General features: G+C 33.6%; 2 protein-coding genes across 2 annotated transcripts in view; one reads left to right on the top strand and one right to left on the bottom strand.

Annotated features, from left to right (window-relative positions):
• LOC140749063 (elongation factor-like GTPase 1) overlaps nucleotides 1–2,185 on the top strand; it is a 182,390-nt gene extending 180,205 nt beyond the window's left edge. Inside the window, exon 11 of the mRNA XM_073082081.1 lies at nucleotides 227–2,185. Coding sequence (XP_072938182.1) covers nucleotides 227–415 — 189 coding nt within the window. The 3' untranslated portion in view covers nucleotides 416–2,185. The remainder of the gene's footprint in view (nucleotides 1–226) is intronic.
• Nucleotides 2,186–10,391: 8,206 nt separating this feature from the next.
• Nucleotides 10,392–19,723, bottom strand: part of LOC140749237 (uncharacterized) — a 95,354-nt gene continuing 86,022 nt past the window's right edge. The window contains exons 21-25 of the mRNA XM_073082283.1: nucleotides 15,055–15,252; nucleotides 14,530–14,665; nucleotides 13,427–13,590; nucleotides 12,566–12,694; nucleotides 10,392–12,018 (exon numbers count right to left, since the gene is read on the bottom strand). Coding sequence (XP_072938384.1) covers nucleotides 11,920–12,018; nucleotides 12,566–12,694; nucleotides 13,427–13,590; nucleotides 14,530–14,665; nucleotides 15,055–15,252 — 726 coding nt within the window. The 3' untranslated portion in view covers nucleotides 10,392–11,919. The remainder of the gene's footprint in view (nucleotides 12,019–12,565; nucleotides 12,695–13,426; nucleotides 13,591–14,529; nucleotides 14,666–15,054; nucleotides 15,253–19,723) is intronic.

Raw genomic sequence — 19,723 nt, 5'->3', positions numbered from 1 at the left:
TTGCCCCTAATTTGAAAATCCTCCATGTAAATGTCTTACCCTTAACAGAGATAGATCAGCAAAAAAAGTCAATCAATATTCCTCCGGTGTTTCACGCTTATGCGCTTTCAGTTAACTCTGATATGAGATAAATAGCAGTGCCTTCTATGGCTTTAGCGTGAAAACAAGAAGTCTTTTACCACCTTAAAAATATATATTAATAATTTTCTTCCTTGCCTTCTTCCAGGTGATCGACATTGATCCGTTCTGGACGCCACGCACCGAAGAAGAATACCTGCATTGGGGTGAGAAGTGGGACGGGGTGAATCGAGCCAAGGCGTACATGGACTCCGTGAGGGCTAGAAAAGGACTTGCCACCGATAAGCAACTCGTTCAACATGCCGAGAAACAGCGAACTCTTTCAAAGAAGAAATAAACGCCTGATCGAATTATTATAGCAAAAGTTTCGGATTATTTCAGTATATTTTTGTTCAGGCCCTTCTTTGTTGTACTAATTCCTGATTTTAATTTGATTGTTATACAATATTTTTTTATAAAAAATTAATTATTTTTGGTTATATTTTTCCTGTTATGTGAAGGGATAGTTAAAAAAATATAGTGCAGGTAGTTACCACTTTCGTAAGTAGGTAGGTTAGTACTAGTTACTCGGTTATTATTATAAATGATATTGGACATGACGTTTGTCTCAAATAATAGTTTGTCTATCATATTCTAGAAATCGTCTTTTAATTATTTCTTTTCATCACTGTGTTCGTTTTTTAACTTATAACTGTTGTAAATTTATTTTTACTGGATTTGTAGGCTAGTTAAACAGAGATACAATATAGCATTCCAACAAATTCACAGCCAAAAATGCATATTTATACGAAGTTATAGTTAGGTGTCGGTTATCGATAGCTGTGGCCACTAACATCAATAGGATGCATGCTCTGTATAAAGGAAGGTAGCTCCCATGATATAAAAAAAAACATGAAAATAGTTTCTTTACTATATACTGGTTAGGTTAGTAACTAACTCAGTATTATGTTGCTACAATGTAATATGTATCTAAATAATGTTGGAATATTTGTCAAGTTTATTTCTACCTTCGATTGCCTACAAGAAATTGCTAATTATATTTTACTAAATATAAATAGAAAACCTAAATATTAGGATCCAAAATGTTCGTGTAAAATTATTAACAAGTTCTTTAATGTTACTTCATTGTATATTACGTTGGAATATAATTTTTAAGAGTGGTATACAATATTTCAATGCATTTAAGGTTGTGATGAAAAAGACCTTGTTGAGATCTATTACTATGTTGGACGCGCTTAATTAACTGTAGTTAATTTTATGAACGTATGCATGAACTTTATTTATGGACAATAGAGGGAAAAGCGATGTTTAAGTTTGATTTTAGTATTTAGTCGTCCCGAATAAGGTTAATCTGTATACTCCCCACGCTTTGAGTAACATTAATTCTCGTTAACTTTTTTATTCTTATAATAAGAATTATATGTTACTTTTTGAAAACGTGGTTGTTTGGTTTTAAAACTATAATTTACTAATAAATATTTTAACCATTTTTTTTTTATTCTAATATTCAAACAATAACGACAGGTCCACCGAATATCGACCATCTCTCCTCTCCTCGTCTCACCCACCTTTTCACCGCACCTCTTCACATTAAAACGCCGTTACAATAATTATAGTCCAAAAAACTTTTCTGTGCCTTTAGCGGTTTTCGAAAACAGTACCTATAGTCTGATTCATAATTAGGTGTCCAAAATGTATACAAAGGTGTGGACATATCAAGAAAATATGTTTCAAATGGTAGTTTCTTATTTTTGACGATATTTAATTAATACAACAATAATAAAATAATAATCTAAATAAATTAAGATAATTCACATTTTCTAATATTTATAATGTCTCAATTTCGTATAATAATCAATAATAAAAAACAAGGTTTATGGTAGAATATTAAAATGTAATAATGGTTACACAATCAGAATCCAAAACATTTCTTGTGCCGTCATTTTTAAGTTTCGTAGCTGCTGTTATTCATTTTCGTGATTGTGATCAAACTCGAATGTTTTCTCGTTTTCATATCCCATTTGTTAAATTGTGTATAGTTGTTTAAGTTTTCGTTTTTAGTTGAGTGTTTTAAAGTTTTGGTGTCTTGTTAATTTTGACAGTGACATTTCATTGTTTAGATTTTGGACACTAACTATATTTGTCAGCTTCATGTCAGATTTTTCTATTTCTCGAAGAATAAACAATTTATAATATGTTGATTTAATACAATTATAATCTTAAATATGAGACCTTGTTATTTGTCAATAAAGTAAGTAATTTATAAATTATTATTTGAGATACCTACATTACATTTTGAATATTGACATTGATGATAGATATAATGGTTAACATTTTCCACTTCTGGTAGTTTTTACTTCTTGGCAACATCATGATTGCCAGTGGCGCCTCTGCCACACGCACAGAAAAGTTTGTCGGACTACACATTGATGTATTTTAAGAAAAAATATATTATCTGCTTAAGTTTCATCATTAATAGTAAAGCAAATGTTATTTGTTTTGGATATTTAGTTAACATATTTGTTTCAACCTAAAAATAAACCTCATTAAGACTGCTTGAGCTATACCAAAAACCTCGTTAGAACCTTAAAAAATTAAGAAAAATCCTCTTTTTCACTTAATGCAGTTCGAGGGTAGGCCGGTGTTTTTCTGAATCAGAAAATATCGTATCCGTCATAAAATTGTTCATCGTACCAGGATGTCATGAATGTTAGGTATTCGTAGCACTAATCTCTACACCTTAAATAGTCAATCACTATAACACCTTAATCTTCTTCAAATATACTAAGGCATTAGAATTAAAACGATGTAGGAGGAATTTTGTTTTCGTCTGCATTCAAAGAGTGAGGTTGATGTACCGGAACAAACCAAAAATACAATTTTACGTGTACTTTATGGAATAGAGCCGCGTTTCCCAACCTGTGGTCCGCGGACTCCTGGAGGTCCGCGAGTATATGTATGGGGGTCCGCGGTGTCATCTCTGGACCATACATAAATCACTCATTAAATGCAAAAGCGCTTTACTGCTTTTTTCAACCACATACCTGTGAAAAGGCATTCTCTACTCTTGTTTATACAAAAAAACAAATACAGAAACAGATCACAAGAAGAATCTGATTTGAGATTACAGCTTAGTAGCAACCATCCATCCATCAGCCATCAGCCTTTAATAGTCCACTGCTGGACATAGGCTTCACCTAATCTACATCACTCCGACCGGTTTTGAGCAGTCTGGATACAGCGGTTACCCGCCGTCCGCTTCAGGTCATCAGACCACCTGGTCGAGGGGCTTCCTGTACTCCTTTTGCCGAGACGTGGTCTCCATTCGAGGACCTTCCTACCCCATCGGTTATCTGTCCTACGAACTATGTGACCAACGTTTGCTACTTCAGCTTGCTTATTTTGAGAGCTATGTCGGTAACTTTCGTTCTCCTACGGATTTCCTTGTTAAGGATTTTGTCGCGTAGGGACAACATCGGTCGCGTATTAGCAACATCAACCCGAATATCCCTGATTTAGTTGCAAAAAAGCAACACCAACCAGCAGTTATAATGACCTTCTGTATTTGTTTTTTTTTTTGTATCTGTAAAAACTAAAATAAATAACTAATCCGTTTTTTTCCTGTTTATTTTATTAAGGGGGTCCGTGAAGACTGTGCTTGATTTCCTAAGGGTCCGTTGACTGAAAAAGGCTGGGAAATGCTGGAATAGAGTACCAAACAAACAGAAATAAGATGACACTTAAAAAAATATAATGCGTTAATTATTTATTATAAGTTTCCATTCATCAGCATCATCATAAGCAGAGATCCAAGTTAGTTAGAAGTAGTTGAGTAGACGGGTGCAATGAAGAGGTTTAATTCGATTAATATTCCTCAAGGATGTGTGCTGTATATGGTATACACTATGTTACTCTTTCGCTCCAACTACCCCAGTAAAAGGTGCAAGCAGAAAGTAGCAAGAGTGTGCAATAATAAATACGAGTATAGGATCAACAGGTGATAGGCGTGGTTAAATGACGTGTATTTCAATCTCCAACCACAGTTCCGACTTCTCTCTCACTCGCGTTTCATCAATGGGTGGATTTAAGGAAAAGTATAAACAATGTTTTTGTTCCACCACAAACGGATATACTTCCTTGTCACTCCAGTCATTAGTAGTGACGTTGCAGTGACGTCACACTGGTAGTTAGTACTGGTAGTGATGGTAGAGGTGGTCTCATTTACACTAATGTATTTTTATCAGAATTTCTGAGTCCCAAGTAGCCTCTTCCACACTACTGCGACCCAAATTTTTGAACGTATTAATTTTATCAAATATCCTTTTCATAATTTAATGCATTTATTGAATGTTTTTAAGAGTCAATAACATTAGTGGTCCTTGTAATTTAAATACAAGGGTAGAATTGCATATGAAATGTGTATTCTCAATTATATTAAGTCCGCTTTTATCAAAGTAAAATAAGATTATTCTTATTTTACTATGATTTTATATTAGTTTTATGTTGTATACACGTAATTTTTTGATATATGAATAATGTGTATTGTAGATACTCCATGTTAATTCGTATGTGTAACGCGTATATTTTTATTAAATTTATTATTATAACAAACTTATTTTGTGTTACTGTTTTACTGTTTTCAATAAAGATGCAACGTTGTTATTCCACAATAGTACATTACAATACGAGGACGAAAATTTTTTTTCTGACAAGTGTGAGTTTGCAGGCCGAGCCGCAGGCGAGGACTGCAATCACACGAGTAAAACGTCAATTTACGCACGCCGTGATATAAAATATTTTTAAAGTTATACTTCCTGTGGGCGTTTGGAAAAATGAGTGTTTCTTTTTATAAAAACTGACACATTTTAGTCAACAACATGAACTTGGTTGCAAATTTCGCAAAATATTAACAACAACATATTTTTCAATGATATTCAATAAAAAGTTCAGTAAACGTGTGGAAGAAAGAGCGAGTGAAACGCAAAATATTACGCGAATATGGAACGAATGCTGCCATCTATTGAAAAACTTGAGGACTTTTAATTTTTTCAGTTATCGTGTTGCTTTATATAAAGTGGTATAAAAATATGTCGCTGTTGAATTGGTATAACTTTTCCCAATGAAGTAGACCGAAAATAACGTTATAATTTTATTGTGCTCAAGGTTGCTATTTTTGCATTACCAATTTTTCAAGTACGTTTCTAGATCTGAAGGTAACTGTCGATATGTATTTATTGTTATCATTTGTTTTTTTAATACCTCTAAGAAGTAGAACTTCTTACGCGTAAATCTAATTACACGCACGGTGTTTTTTAAGCGGTACTTAATTATCATATTTATAGAATTTATAATATAATGTAATAAATATAGGTATAAAATATATAAATAAAACAAATGTTGATATTCAATAATGTCCACTATCTATTATTTACATTAAATAACAATCAAATCATTCCAATCATATATACATAAATGACCGTAACAAAGAAATGCTTAACAATTCCTAGATAACTTAAACAATCACCCGAAGGAAATTATATTACATTGCACAATAGTAACGTTTACAAGCAAAATACGTGAGAAATCAAATTTGCTCACAGGTTATAAAATAGACAGCCAGATATTAAGATTAATCAAATAAGGAACATCACTAAACATTAAAAAAAATAAACAAAATAAAAAAGTGAGAGTGTAATAAAATAATGTAGGTATATATTGCATTAAACATTATAACAATCTGGTTGTCTATTTTCGAAGAATCGTTAAAATAAACTATTTGTTTATTGAAACGGATAAGTAATGCTTTGCGTTTTCTTTTAGGCCATTACGCACTAGACAGCTTAGTTAATACAGCTTAACTGCAAAATCTGTACATAAACATATCCTGCTAAATATTCTGATAAAGTGCACCATTTGATGGGTGTGTATATGTTTTTACATCAAAGTACGTATATACCTTTAATAGTCGCAAAGCAACTTTATAATTACCAGATATAATAATACTTCTTGATATATTCACATGAACTGTGTCAACATAATACCTAGTACATATTGGCCAGATAAAACAACCAATCCTAACTACAATCTATTGTACAAACATCACTATAATTCTATCAAATTTGATATTCCAACTATTCTAGTACTTTGTCTTTGGCAATATAAGTGATATAGTTGTTTCCACGTAATCCTGCCGTAAGTTTTAACGACATACAATTTATAATTGAATCTTAAGCCGACACGTGACATAACAACTATATTTGACTGTTCTTTAAACAAGACAAACGATCGATTTATTGATACTACAGCAGCGTTTCAACATAATGTACGTGTGAATATTTTCTCGATAGATTTTAAGTTGTAATGTTATAAACATTGTTATTATTGTAACAAGTAACATATTTTGTACTGTTACTTTTATAACAATTAATATTTAACCCGATACCAAACGACCTGACACTAAATTTATTCCGTTCAGTCCATTCATTCATTCTTATAACATTTTAATTAAATACAATTTATTATGAACTGGAAAAGTTCTGCCAAAAATAAGTAGAAATCTTCAGTTATTACATATTAGATGGCGTTTCAATGATCATTTTTATAGTGAAAGATTTCTTGTTACCTATTTCAGCTATTTATCCATCCTTCGATCATGATGGTTATATAAATAAATGCTATTAAAATGAAGTTGTAATTACTGATAAACGAATAGTCAGGTCAGATCGAATCTACAAAAAAGACTACAACCGGTAATCTAAAAAACGAACTACAGTAAAATCTAGGACATTCTAGGGAACAGGTAAAAATTGCCAAATTCAATGTAAAAATGATGTAACAGTGAACAACCACTTTGGCACCGATGGTAACAGCACAATGATAAGCACTAATTAGAAAATAGTCACTCTTACTGCTGGTTTACACGAGAAATATTTATTTAATTAACATATTGGACTCTCATTTATGTAATACGTTAGTCTGAATAGAAGATGTTACATTTAACAAACTATATATTTTTTTAATATATACTTTACGCTCCAATCTTTCTTTTCGGTTCAAAAATTTCCTGTGTAAACCACACCTTATGACAATAGTACATGACCCACGATGTCTTTGATACTGTAGCGATCTCCAAAAGATGGTGGCCACAGTCGAGTCCAAGTACTCGTATAATCCGAGGTGGACGAGGACACGTTTTGCCAAAGCACAATCTAGTAATTCCTAAGAACTGACGCGGCAAAATGCTCATTTTGGCCACTAGAGGTGCTACGAGTAGCTAACTCGGGAGCTCGATTTCATAATTCATGATAATTTTAGGGAACCAATAGAGGTTTCTTAGTTGATTTAGATTAAGTGAGTAACTATATAACACAGTCACATATTTATCCCCAAAAGACGAGGTTAAAATATTTCCCCGTCTCAAATGAAGCGCCAAAACTTATCAATTCTATAACAATTAATTGGATCTCATGTAAGACCAATAAAACTGATATTGTCAGGCACATGGGAGCAACATATGATCCCGACGATCTATATAGAGCTTTAAACCACTTCTGTCTGTTTAAATACTTGATCAGATGTTGAACATCGTGGGTCATCGTGTACCAAGTCTACATTTACACTTGTTCTGTGCTTCATATTAAGCAATTCATTCATCCAATACAACTTGGTGTTACGACATACTTAACAGTGATTTACTAGTAAATATTTCCTATTGCTATTTCACTGAAAGTGATAAAAACAAATTTAAAACAATTTGCGTTTATATTATTATTTTTAGATAAAATATTATGATTTAGTTATTAATATTACTCAATAAATTTATAATACTTAGGTTAAATGAAAAAGTAATATGTTTTATAAATAATGGTCCTATTTATATTAAAAATATCCCTGAAACCAATTACTATTACCATTTGTAATAGTAAAAAATAATAGCTGACCCCAAATAATATTTTTGGTATGATTATTCTCGTTCCTTAAGAATATATTATAAGATGTTTATAATAGTCATTTCATTCCTTTCCATTCCAATTCATTCATTCAACATTTATATTTAAATACGTAATTTATAAGTACGTAATATTACATCGTAGTACCGAAAACGCAACTTGAGCTTTACTAAAGACTAGAACAATAAATTATTACAAGATACGTTATAGATCATTTAATTCATCTATATTTTTTATGTGTAAGTTAGTTCAGTTTACGGTGATCGTCGAAAATACCATATACGTAAAAATCAAATCTAAAAACATATATTTCTCGCTATATAACGAGGCGAAAACATGACGACTATTGGACGACTTCAGACATTAAACGTGTCAGACATGTCCCATGTCAGACAAAATCATATGCTTCTATACAATATTTTGACCGAATAATCAATACACGTTGTATATAAGGATACTTTTAGTCTGATACGGTCCGCGTCTGACACGCTGTATGTCTGTAGATGTAAAAGAATGCTGATGCGTCACTGTCGCATATTAAAATACATAGTAATACAGATAAATTAAATCACCTACACTCAATATTTAACAATACATAGGACGTTAATACATAAATGATGCTAAGTAAAGATACCACTCGAAATGCCCGCTTCCGTCATTTAGTGTGTAAATTTTACTAAACTTCTCTAGCTAATTTAACTACACAATTATTCGCGAAAAATAAACCGTTATATGGAGCTTCTAAATGGGTAAGTATTACTTCCATGTATGTTTTTTATTTAAATTTAAAATAATGATTATATACTGTCGTGGGAATCTGTCCCAACGCTGGGCACGGACTGTTCGCCATAAAGCCTTGCACCTTTGCAAAAATATAATACCAACAAATAAAAATAATTATACAAAGAATCATTATGCCATAGATAATACAATTGAAAGTAAAATAGAGACACGAAGTAAAATAGAGTTAATCATATCTAATAGTGAAAACTATAAATTGAAGTAAAATAATACCCGTTTAGTAGCACCATTATGGCCAGTACATACGTAATTATGTAATGATTATACAGTTATACCTTACAAAATTATTAAATACATTAGTTACGACAATTTGTTTGATCCAGTAAGGTCAATGACCCATGGCTGCCCCCAGACAAATGTTAATCAATATTACAAAAATAATTACGTAATGCACTCTATTTTCAATAGTGCCTTTATATTTTGTATTGTACCTTTAAATTTAAATATTACACATACAATAATTTTACGTGTGAACTGACCTCAACACACTGGCAAGAAATATACATGACATATATTTGGCAAACTACTTGTAGTTGAAGCAAACATTGGTTCAAACACCGCCTCGCCTGTCCATCGATATTCCGCTTCCTGTGAACGATCTGACGGAGGAATGTTGGTTATCGTTACACTTATAATAACTAGCACCACTGCCACTTGACTCTATCACATTCTCGATCATAAACATAAATGCCAACTGGTACCATTGTTGAAACTCACTCGATTCTCGATCATATTATTTCAATATTTTAATGAAATGAATATTAAAACCCAAAATTTTCTTAGAGACCTATGTTATCTATAGGTGAACCTTTTATATTTTAACGAGAATTGGAAATAATGAAGTTGGAAAACGTTTAAATGACAAAGATACCTAACATTACGTCTAGCAATAGAATGATGCACAAACGAAAGTATGTTCTAATGGACTAGTCTAGACTGTAATATGATCAAGATTCCTTAGCTTAAAAATGCTCGCTATTACATGAAAAGAAATAACATTTGTTGTTTAAGAGCAAAAAAAGAGAATTGGCTTGAAGACATTCAATATAAAATAAATAATAATAATAATAATAATTCAGTTTCAAAAGAAATGATGATTATTCAAAAATATTAATTACATAGTACAGCGCCATCTACTATAGTTTCATTTAAAGTCAGAAGTTATTTGAACCTTAAAATCGATTTTTGTAATTGAGCAGTAAATTGTCACTTATTCATTAATAGTAATATTAAAAACATTAGAGTATTAGTGAACATTAGCTTAATCAATTGGTATCGATGGCTGAAAACATGTTTTATCAGCGAGAATCGAGTGAGTTTGGTTACCTCTTCCCACCCTGCAGTATTTGTTGTGATAATGATATGGTTGCTACAAAACAATACAGGTAACTTTGACCATCGTTAAGCACATTAGTTCGCTACTGATTAAAATACAATAAACATTTAATAATATACATTTCGGTTTTGCTCTCACTCTTTCGATGTGATAGATAAACTGTGTTAGTACATTTTGTTGAACCGAACTGGTATGTTCTTTGCTTTTTTTTTTAGTTAACGTGTTTTTTTTTTAGTTAACACAATAGCATCGTAATGCAAATTCATTTGACAGTCTAAAATCAACCGGTTTTCAGAGATACAACTATCAAAACGCTTTAAAAATCTCCCTGATTCTTGCGTAGTAATCATTAACGTTAAGAGATCCCACATATAAATATTATTTTTAGAAAATAACAACGTATTTTCTTTGGGAACAAACATTACAAATAGCATCCACAAAAACTACTTCTAAAACAGAATCTGCTTTAGTTTTAAATTGTTGTTTACATAATGATTGTAAATATGAGCTTAACAATGGTTACATCAGGTCGACCACAACACTTATTCTATGTGTTTAACACATTCAATAAAACCTAGACTCAATGCCTCAGAGACACTAAAACTGGGTTCCTTTCCACTGCACTTATATACATAAAGTAATCACATTTTATACAATAAAATTAAATAAAAAGCATCTTTGGGTAAACGCTAAATCAACTAATTCTGGATTTTGATAAACAAAAATGCTAAAAATTCAAACGTTCTCAAATTAAATAACATCACAGAATTGCGAAAAAAACTTAATCATAGCACGGAATTCTGAGCCCTAATTTGTTTGAAATAACAGCCAAAAAGGCTTAACAAGTGTGACTTGTTGCATTGCATTATGTGGAAGTAATGTACGTAAAAAATATAAATTATATTATTTGTACTATAAAACACTTTTAACACGATTTCTTTAGGGTTTCTTTTTGTGTTTCACTGAATTTATTTCAAGTTTAATTGATCAATACAATAATGACTAATGTCAAGTGTGAATAATATGTTCGTATGATTAACAACAATTGTATACACAAAATTATACTATTTGTATAAACAAAAACATCATAGTTTTTAATGTTATACTTATTTCATTTATACAATATATTCAAATCCTGTCTGTAAGTACGTTAAATGTAACCAGATATCGAAGACTATCATTATTAATGATATTATCTAATCGATCTTACAACAACGAATATATTCCAATTCAATTTTATGAATATTATAATCAAAAGACGCAATCATGTGATACTGGAAGGTGTTATTAATTCATTTATACCTAAATATACATATATAGACTGCACGCATGTCACACTTGTCATTTACTCAAAAGTGAAACGAAACCGTTCTATTATCAACTCACTTCAAATTCGCACTAAATACATTTTCTATTTAAAATATTTTTGATCTAAATTGACAGTTGTTTAACTGCTACTGTAATAAATTATCACCATTTTAATGCGACAAAACTATTGAGCTATCGATACTTGCACAAAGCGCACGCGTGACGTCATCTTCATTGATATTGCTTCACTCCTGACGCTTCACTTCGCTTCGCTACCGACGCTTCATTTTGCTTCGCTACTGACGCTTCACTTCGCTTCGCTACCGACGCTTCACTTCGCTTCGCTACCGACGCTTCACTTCGCTTCGCTACCGACGCTTCACTTTGCTTGGCTACAATAGCTTCACGTTCAATTACTTCACATCACTTCACGGGCAGTACATTACGCTAACTGAATGATGTCTCGTTGGGCACGTCGTTTATGTTCGCACTGTTACCCATATCCGTTAGTATCACGTCTGAAAGTGCCTCCAACGATTGCTTCACCTGTGTAGAAAAAAACATTAGAAAATTAATTACGGATACAAATATGTTTTATATATAAGGCATAATGTCCATTAATGACTTATACGATCGATTGTTTGTTATTATATTATTTAGGTCTGTTTAATTTATAATTGTTTTTGGTGCCAAGGAATAGAAATAGGTTAGGCCTGATTTTAATGGTATTTAGTGGTACTCTTTAATACTATAGAATAATAAATTACTAAACTGTCAATTTGATGTCCAGTGGTCGTCCTCACCCATATATACGTGTAATCAACACGAGACAGTGTTAGAGTTCTACCTGAGAACGTTGTCCTGAGAACTAAATATAACGCTTTATAAAGATTTTCTCTCTCAACCTTCAAAACAGAGTACAGCGGCACTTTACATTAATTGCTCTTATAACATTAAACTACCATAAAGGGATCTCTCGCCGTCTTCGTCTCGCGCCAATATCTACAATTTGATATTGCGATGCGATTCGTTTCTATATTTAGCGCGTGCGATGCGATTCGTGCGATGCGATTCGTTTCTATATTTACTCTACCTTATTGAGCAGCAGCAAGTTAGTGGTGAGGAAGGCGTGCAGCTCGCCGGCCGCTCTACCGTGTAGCCTCGCTCGCCACCGCACCAGCTCCGAGTACAGCTCCTCGCCAGACAGCTTGCCGAAATCATCCTGCAAAACATCAATGTTATTATGTACTAGCAGACCCGGCAAACTTTGTACTGCCTCAAAATTTATTTATCAAATATATTTCATATAAAATATAGCCTAGCCATATATGTTACTCGTGGATAATGTAGCTTTCCCATGGTGAAAGAATTTTTAAAATCGGTCCAGTAGTTTTTAAGCCTATTCATTACAACCAACCAAACAAACAAAGTTTTCCTCTTTATAATATTAGTATAAACGAAATATTTACAGAAACAAAGAACAGGAGGAACATAAGGAAATATTTACAGAAACGTGTATAATATTAACAAAATCAAAGTTATTTTCCCCCCTACTCTTTCACCTGGCACTTATGGTTGTCAAATTCCAGTAGTGCGAGATTAGAGCGAATATACATTCTCCCTTCTACTCACCAACATAAAAGCTTCGCAGGGCACAGAAATGTAGCCAGTTTTGACAATTGAAATTGTCACTCATCTATTTTCGTGATTGAAAAATATTAAAAAAATGTAGTTTTTATATCATTTACGAATAAAACGATATTTCTCTGCTCTTTTTCTTCGATTTCGTGTTTTTACACCAGTTAACTGTGCATGTCGGTATTGTTCCGCGTAAATTACACCATGACAGCCATTAAATGGGTGACAGAACTGTCGGCCGTTTAAGCCGTTTAACGGCTTCCTTCAAATACAAGGCGGTGAGATATTTATACTTATCTTTGGGTAGAGTGCTCACCTGTGGTTGCGAGCCGGCGAAGAACAGCCTGTAGGCGAGGAAGGCGGCGGAGAGCGCCAGTAGCGCGACGAGCACTAGCATCAGCACGTTCCAGTACTGCGAGCTGCGCTTCGGGGGCACACTGCCGCCCGTCAGCAACGCCGGCTGGATCACCGCTGCACCGCCTGCAATTACATTTTCTTTATGAACTTCTTCTTGTTCTTTTTTTCTTTTTCAAGGTGGTAGAACCCGTTGTGGTTCGACTCCGGCGGCACCACCGCCACAACTATTTCTACCTCATAAAAGGAGTGCTACTGTATTCTGGTTTGAAGGGTGTGGTAAGGGAGACATACTTTTCCGAGACGTTCCAGCTTAGTCCTCAGGGGTAGCGGCACATCTGTGGCTGACCTGAGGTAGAAATATCGAATCCTATCTGGGGTTGATTACATATGTCCATGGCCGGCAGTAGCCACTTACCATCAGGTGAACTGAATGCTCGTCTGATACTCCTACATTATATAAAAATATTAAAAACATATAAAAATGCACGTTGGTACGACGGTATGCCACCACACACACCGCCGTCCTTCCCGGGATCGCTGGCCGGGCTGTTCGAGCTCTCACTATTACCACCCGAGACCCTAGAAGCCCTATTTTAGTCGCCTCTTACGACAGGCAGGGGATATCGTTCGCCTATGCTTGTCCCAGTACTACAGGTACAGATGTATTGGTACTTACTAATTTGTATAGCTTTGGCTTACCAAATTCTTCAAACCTAAATTAACCAAGCAGATAAGCTTAACAATGTTATCGTAAGATAGCAGCCCACGTATTTCTTTAGGAGATAAAAGGATTTTCCACTTCCACAGAAAAAAATGGAGTCTAAGTCTGAGTATCTTAAATTCTGTATTTTTTATTTTTCCTACGTCTTGCAATTTAGTATTAAAGAAGATTTGGATTTTATTATGTCCTGCTAGTAATTATGTGACAAACTTAATTTTATCGTTACATTCAGCCAGCTTACATAAAAGAAGCCGCAAAACTAAGTTTGTCACAATCCTGTACGTTACCCTCAGAACATTCTGACACCTATAAGCTCATTCTTCAGAATCATACCAACTTACCAGCGGCAATGATGGCTTCAGATTCCCTCCGTACAGGTGGCTCGGGAGCATCGATTTGGTCTCCGCCCGCGGAGCTGGTGTCGTCCTCCGGCGAGTACTCTGACGCGTCGAGCTCTACTTCTGATGTTCGCAGCTCCTATAATATAACACGGAATTTGAAGAATTACTCAGTATTCATGAGTCGAAATATTTTAACATGTCATGTAACATGAATGATTTAGTTGCTTCAATGGGTGATTTCATGTAACGAAGACTTAAATACAATTTCATAGAATCTCCTTAAAGTCTAACTTTCCAGGATCAAGTAAACAGTGGATTTTGCTGATTTTTAACAAATTTCATTTCACATGTATTTTATATTCATTTCATTTAGTACGAATTTTTCGTATGTGGGTTCTGTGTTAGCCTATCCAAGTGGAGGATATTGAATCAATCAATGATGTACTAAAACCAAAATGGCGGCTTTTTGATGACTTTTATGACATCACTACCTGTGCTACCGCACAGAGATGATCACATAGCTACCTGTGGTTTAGGAACAGCCAGCTCCGGCACCCTCGCCGCCTTCCACACGTGCATCATCAGCTTGTAGGTGGAGTCGCGGGAGAGCAGCGAGCCGAACACGTGCCGCTCGTCCCGCGTGCACACGCCCACCGCATTGGGGATGATGCGCGCCACCTTCTCTTTCGTTATCCGGAGGACCGACGTCGTCGGTATTAGTAACTAGAAAATCAAATTTTTGACAAGTTTTGAGTCAAATTTGTTTATAATTGAAATAACAAACAGAGTTGCATTGTCAGTGAAGTAATAATGCGTTACTATCGATAAAGATCAACAGTGTTTTTTTGCAAAAGTGTTTGTTTGTAAAGGCGTGTCGAATCCATCATTAAGATCTGCTTAACACTGAGTAGATGAAGTTTTATGCTATTACGGTACCTTGCGTTTGTCATAGACCGTAACGCAGTTACGCTACGCAGGCAAACATTAATATAATTTCGTAATTAAGTGTTAACATCGCCTAACGCTTAACTACTTTGTACAAGCACCTTTATATGGAGGCATAATCATATCAGTATGACACAGAGATTCTGGTAGGATGTAATTATAAAAGATGTTGGTTTTCTGTTCTAAGTACGAATATAAGTCTAAGCATCCACGGCAGCAATGTCACGGCATATCCTAATATATGAATGTAGAAAGTATCAATGTCAGTTAATATATGAATGATTGATGATCTTACCACAATTTCAAACCAGCAAACAACAATATGACTCAGATTCTCTCTCAATATGACTCAAATTCAGCGGTATAGTCACCGCAGCCAAAGCACGAAGCAGACTTTCAATCATACAAAATATTGTTGTATCGACACACGTATTTTCCATGTTGCAATTAATATACAATTAAATTACATATTTAAAACCCCCAACACGCATTTTAGTTGAATTACGACCGTCGTTAATCAAACAAAGGCTAAGCATATCGAAATTTAGGATTTTTATAATATACGACTAATGTGTATCAATATAAAACATCCCCATTATAGTATGAATAAAGCCACCGATGGGTACAATACAAATACAGGTCTATGCCACCGATACTATATATATTATTATTTTTTTAATTAAATAATACAATTAATGTCACGTTTAGATTTCCTTAGAGCAAAATTACAAAAAAATATTATATATAATTATCCATTGCAGTTTCTAGTTATAGTATAGCATCATTAAAAGTGCATAGCAACATTATTTATTTATAACTATGTATGTCATTAGTCATAACCGTCCGCAATTTATGTAATAATTGCTAACAACAAAACAAAAATATAATACCTTACCTTACGTAAACGATATGACTTATGACGTCTATAATATATTATAGGTATTAGTATATTATTAAAGGTACTCTTTATGTCTATCTTCATTAACTAGGCTAAGATATAGACTATACGAATTTATTATAATTTATTTTGGGGTTGCGTATGTCGAACGAAACAAAGTTAAGTTGGAAACAATTATAGTATAAGACATCAAAAGTTTGATTACTTATATATATGATAAGAATTTCCACAAAAGATATATATCTACATAATTGTGTTGCAAACTGCCACTAGTGGGTACTTTTCTACACAAGTAATACGGCATACCTAACTGTTGAATCAATGCCGACCTTCACAGTGATCAAATTTGAAACAGCACTACTCGTATTTTATTTTAATCTTTATTTGGGTCGATCCAAAGTTTAAATTAATATCTATCTGAAGTGACGGATCATAAAGGTTGGGACAGGTTTATGAATTCGTAAGCCGCTTTCAACAAACTCGCGTGGGGAAGTACTAATTGATACATATTTTTTTAAATTTCCATCGAATTGAAACCTTTATGGATTTTTCCATCGCACTTGTGTGACGAAGGTTCTGAGTTTTATTCCCGAAGATGGGTAAAAAGAGACTATGTGTTATGTAATTATGGTAAAAATCCATCTAGATATTAAGACCTAAGGAAAATATAAATACTTCCTAGCCAGTATATATGTTTTGGTTCATCATCATCAATCCATTACTGTCCCACTACTTGTCTCCTCTCATAATGAGAAGGATTAGGCCATTCCGCCGCACTGACCAAGTGCGTATTTGTAGAATTCACATACCTTTGTTTTTTTTATAAATCTTCCAAATTTAATATATAAATTAATAATATTAATTAATTTTAAAATCAGAGGTGCCTAGAATTCGATCCTCGGGCTCCTCGATCGAGAGGTCGAGTTTCTTAACCACTAGGCTATCACAGCTTTATATGTTTATATATATTTTTTTGGTTATTATTGTACATTATATTATAAACAGATACGTGCCCTTCACCGGCGAGCGTCTGTCACTTACAAATGTTACACATGAATAAAAACAATGATCTCGACTATATGTAGTTATATACATATACCTATGATAATATATATGTATAAACGTTTATTCTGCCACGTGTAGACACATTAATACACAGTATTATTGTTACGCCAAGTATGACATGAGAAACAGTAAGTGTCAAGTGTGCCTTAAGAAATAAATATTTAAAAGATACCATAACTTCATACATAACAATTAAGTAGTTAATGACTTCGAACAAGTGTCAGCAATGCTACAATAAATAAAGTGAACAAATTACACAATTATCATTGTTATTACTAATGATTAATGACACCACATAGTGACAGAGATGCTTTTCTTATTATCGCGATACACAAATATAAAACCAGTTTTTGAATGTTTGTACTTCAGTGGTGAACAGTTCACAAGTTATTTGTTTGACTACTTAGTAAGTCTATACGAATTTTCTGAATATCTGTGTTCAACCGATTTTCGCTTTTATATAATAACGAGGACGTCATAGGAGTGACTTTGATTTTTTTGGGGTGGATTTTAATAAATCTCGCGAAAAACGTATGAACGGGGTTGCAATCATGTTCTTTTTGTTCCAAGACTGTGGTCAATGTCGTCCATGGACCACTATTAAATAACTTAACATATAATTTAAGGGTTCTGCCAGAAAAAATCACAGATACTTTGCCACTCCAGTGGACCAAGATGATTTTCTAATACAAATCAGTCGACCACGCCCTTCCATCAAAACGCAAGAACTACTCCCCGATAGAAAAACATGTTCTTTGCTTTTAGGACAGTCCATCACGCTGGTCAAGTGAGAATCGCTTGACTTAACTCAACTTTTAGAACTTTATGGGAAGTATTTCAAAATGAATTATGTTTATCCATTGAAGAGATTATTAATTTAAAAATCGGAAACCTGTATAAAGTCTTTTCATAGTATGAGTCCGAAATTCATACGACTGAGTACAACCAATACTTAATGTCTAAAACATTAAGGACTTACGATGCCATAAAACTTTTATTTCATGTTAGGTATCTAAGTAATAACCATGTTATAACATAGACCTGACGGTAAGTGGCTACTGCCGCCCATAGACATCTGTAATCAACTCCAGATAGGATTAGATTCCTAAGGGAGGTCGACCACATATACGCCGGTACCCCTGAGGACTAAGTTGGAACGCATCGGTAAAAAGTAAAATCTCCCGTACCACACCCTTCAAACCATAATACAGCAGCGCTTAACACTACTATTATTAGGTCTAAATGGGTATGGTGGTTGTGCCACTGGAGTCTAACCACAAGGGGTTGTACTTTATTTATTTTTAATAGGAGTTTTTTAAATGTAACCAAAGATATTGAAATGCAATAAGTATTATTACAATCAGGCCAGCAGTTTTTGCGTAAAACTCGAACAGACAGACAACAGCTGTATTGAGAAAGGAAATAGTTCAGATAAGATATAGCATAAGATAAGCTATTCTTATACTGACAATTTTTCCTATAATAGCACGACTATTATAGGAAAAATAGTCAGTATAAGAATTAAGCGCTACTGTAGGTACTTTAGTATGAAAGGTGGGGCATATGCGAGGCATTCTAATTTAGTCCTGAAGGGTTACCAAACTTCCTAAGACCGATTGAAAGTAGAACTTTAATCCTATAGGTTGATTAAACATTTTCAAGAGCGGTAGTGATAACTTAAAATCAAGTTAAATAGATGCCCGTTTTCTACTTCAATTGCTTAAAAATAGTAATTGGTACTTAGTTTATAAATAGTAGTACGTAGTTATTAAGACATTTAAAAGGTAGTAGAACTAGTTCGGTTCGACCGGGAGGTACCACCGCCACACTTATTACTAATAATAGTAATAGTGTCTTCGAATAGTGTACAGATACTTTTACGGTGTTTCTAGCATGAAGCAGTTCTTACGTGTCAGTAGAATATATATATGAGGTCATATATATATGAGGTGATTTTAGGGGCAACTAAATAAGCCCTGGTGTTCGTGGGCAGCAGCGACGATTTACCTCAAGCTTGTTTGTTACTCCAATGTTACAAAAAACGATTGGCAAAAAAATACTAACAACACTTAATTAAAACTAAAAATATGTAATGCAATTCTAGAACTGCATTGCATAATATAGATAATTACACGAGTTAAGAAAAGTTTAATTAATGGAACATGTCTTTTCTTGGCCGCTCACTAATGATCTCCGCACATTGCAGATATAAATGTAATTTTATTATGAAATAAGCATAATTATATACATACTATCTTCCGCCCGCTACTTTATTCTAACGACTAA

The sequence above is a fragment of the Epargyreus clarus genome, unplaced genomic scaffold (genome assembly GCF_041222505.1).
Source record: "Epargyreus clarus isolate Ecla_fem2 unplaced genomic scaffold, WU_Ecla_fem_2.2 ptg000017l, whole genome shotgun sequence".
Taxonomy (NCBI): Eukaryota; Metazoa; Arthropoda; class Insecta; order Lepidoptera; family Hesperiidae; genus Epargyreus; species Epargyreus clarus.
Note: the sequence above shows the minus strand (reverse complement) of the source record. Positions and strands in the feature narration are given on the sequence as shown.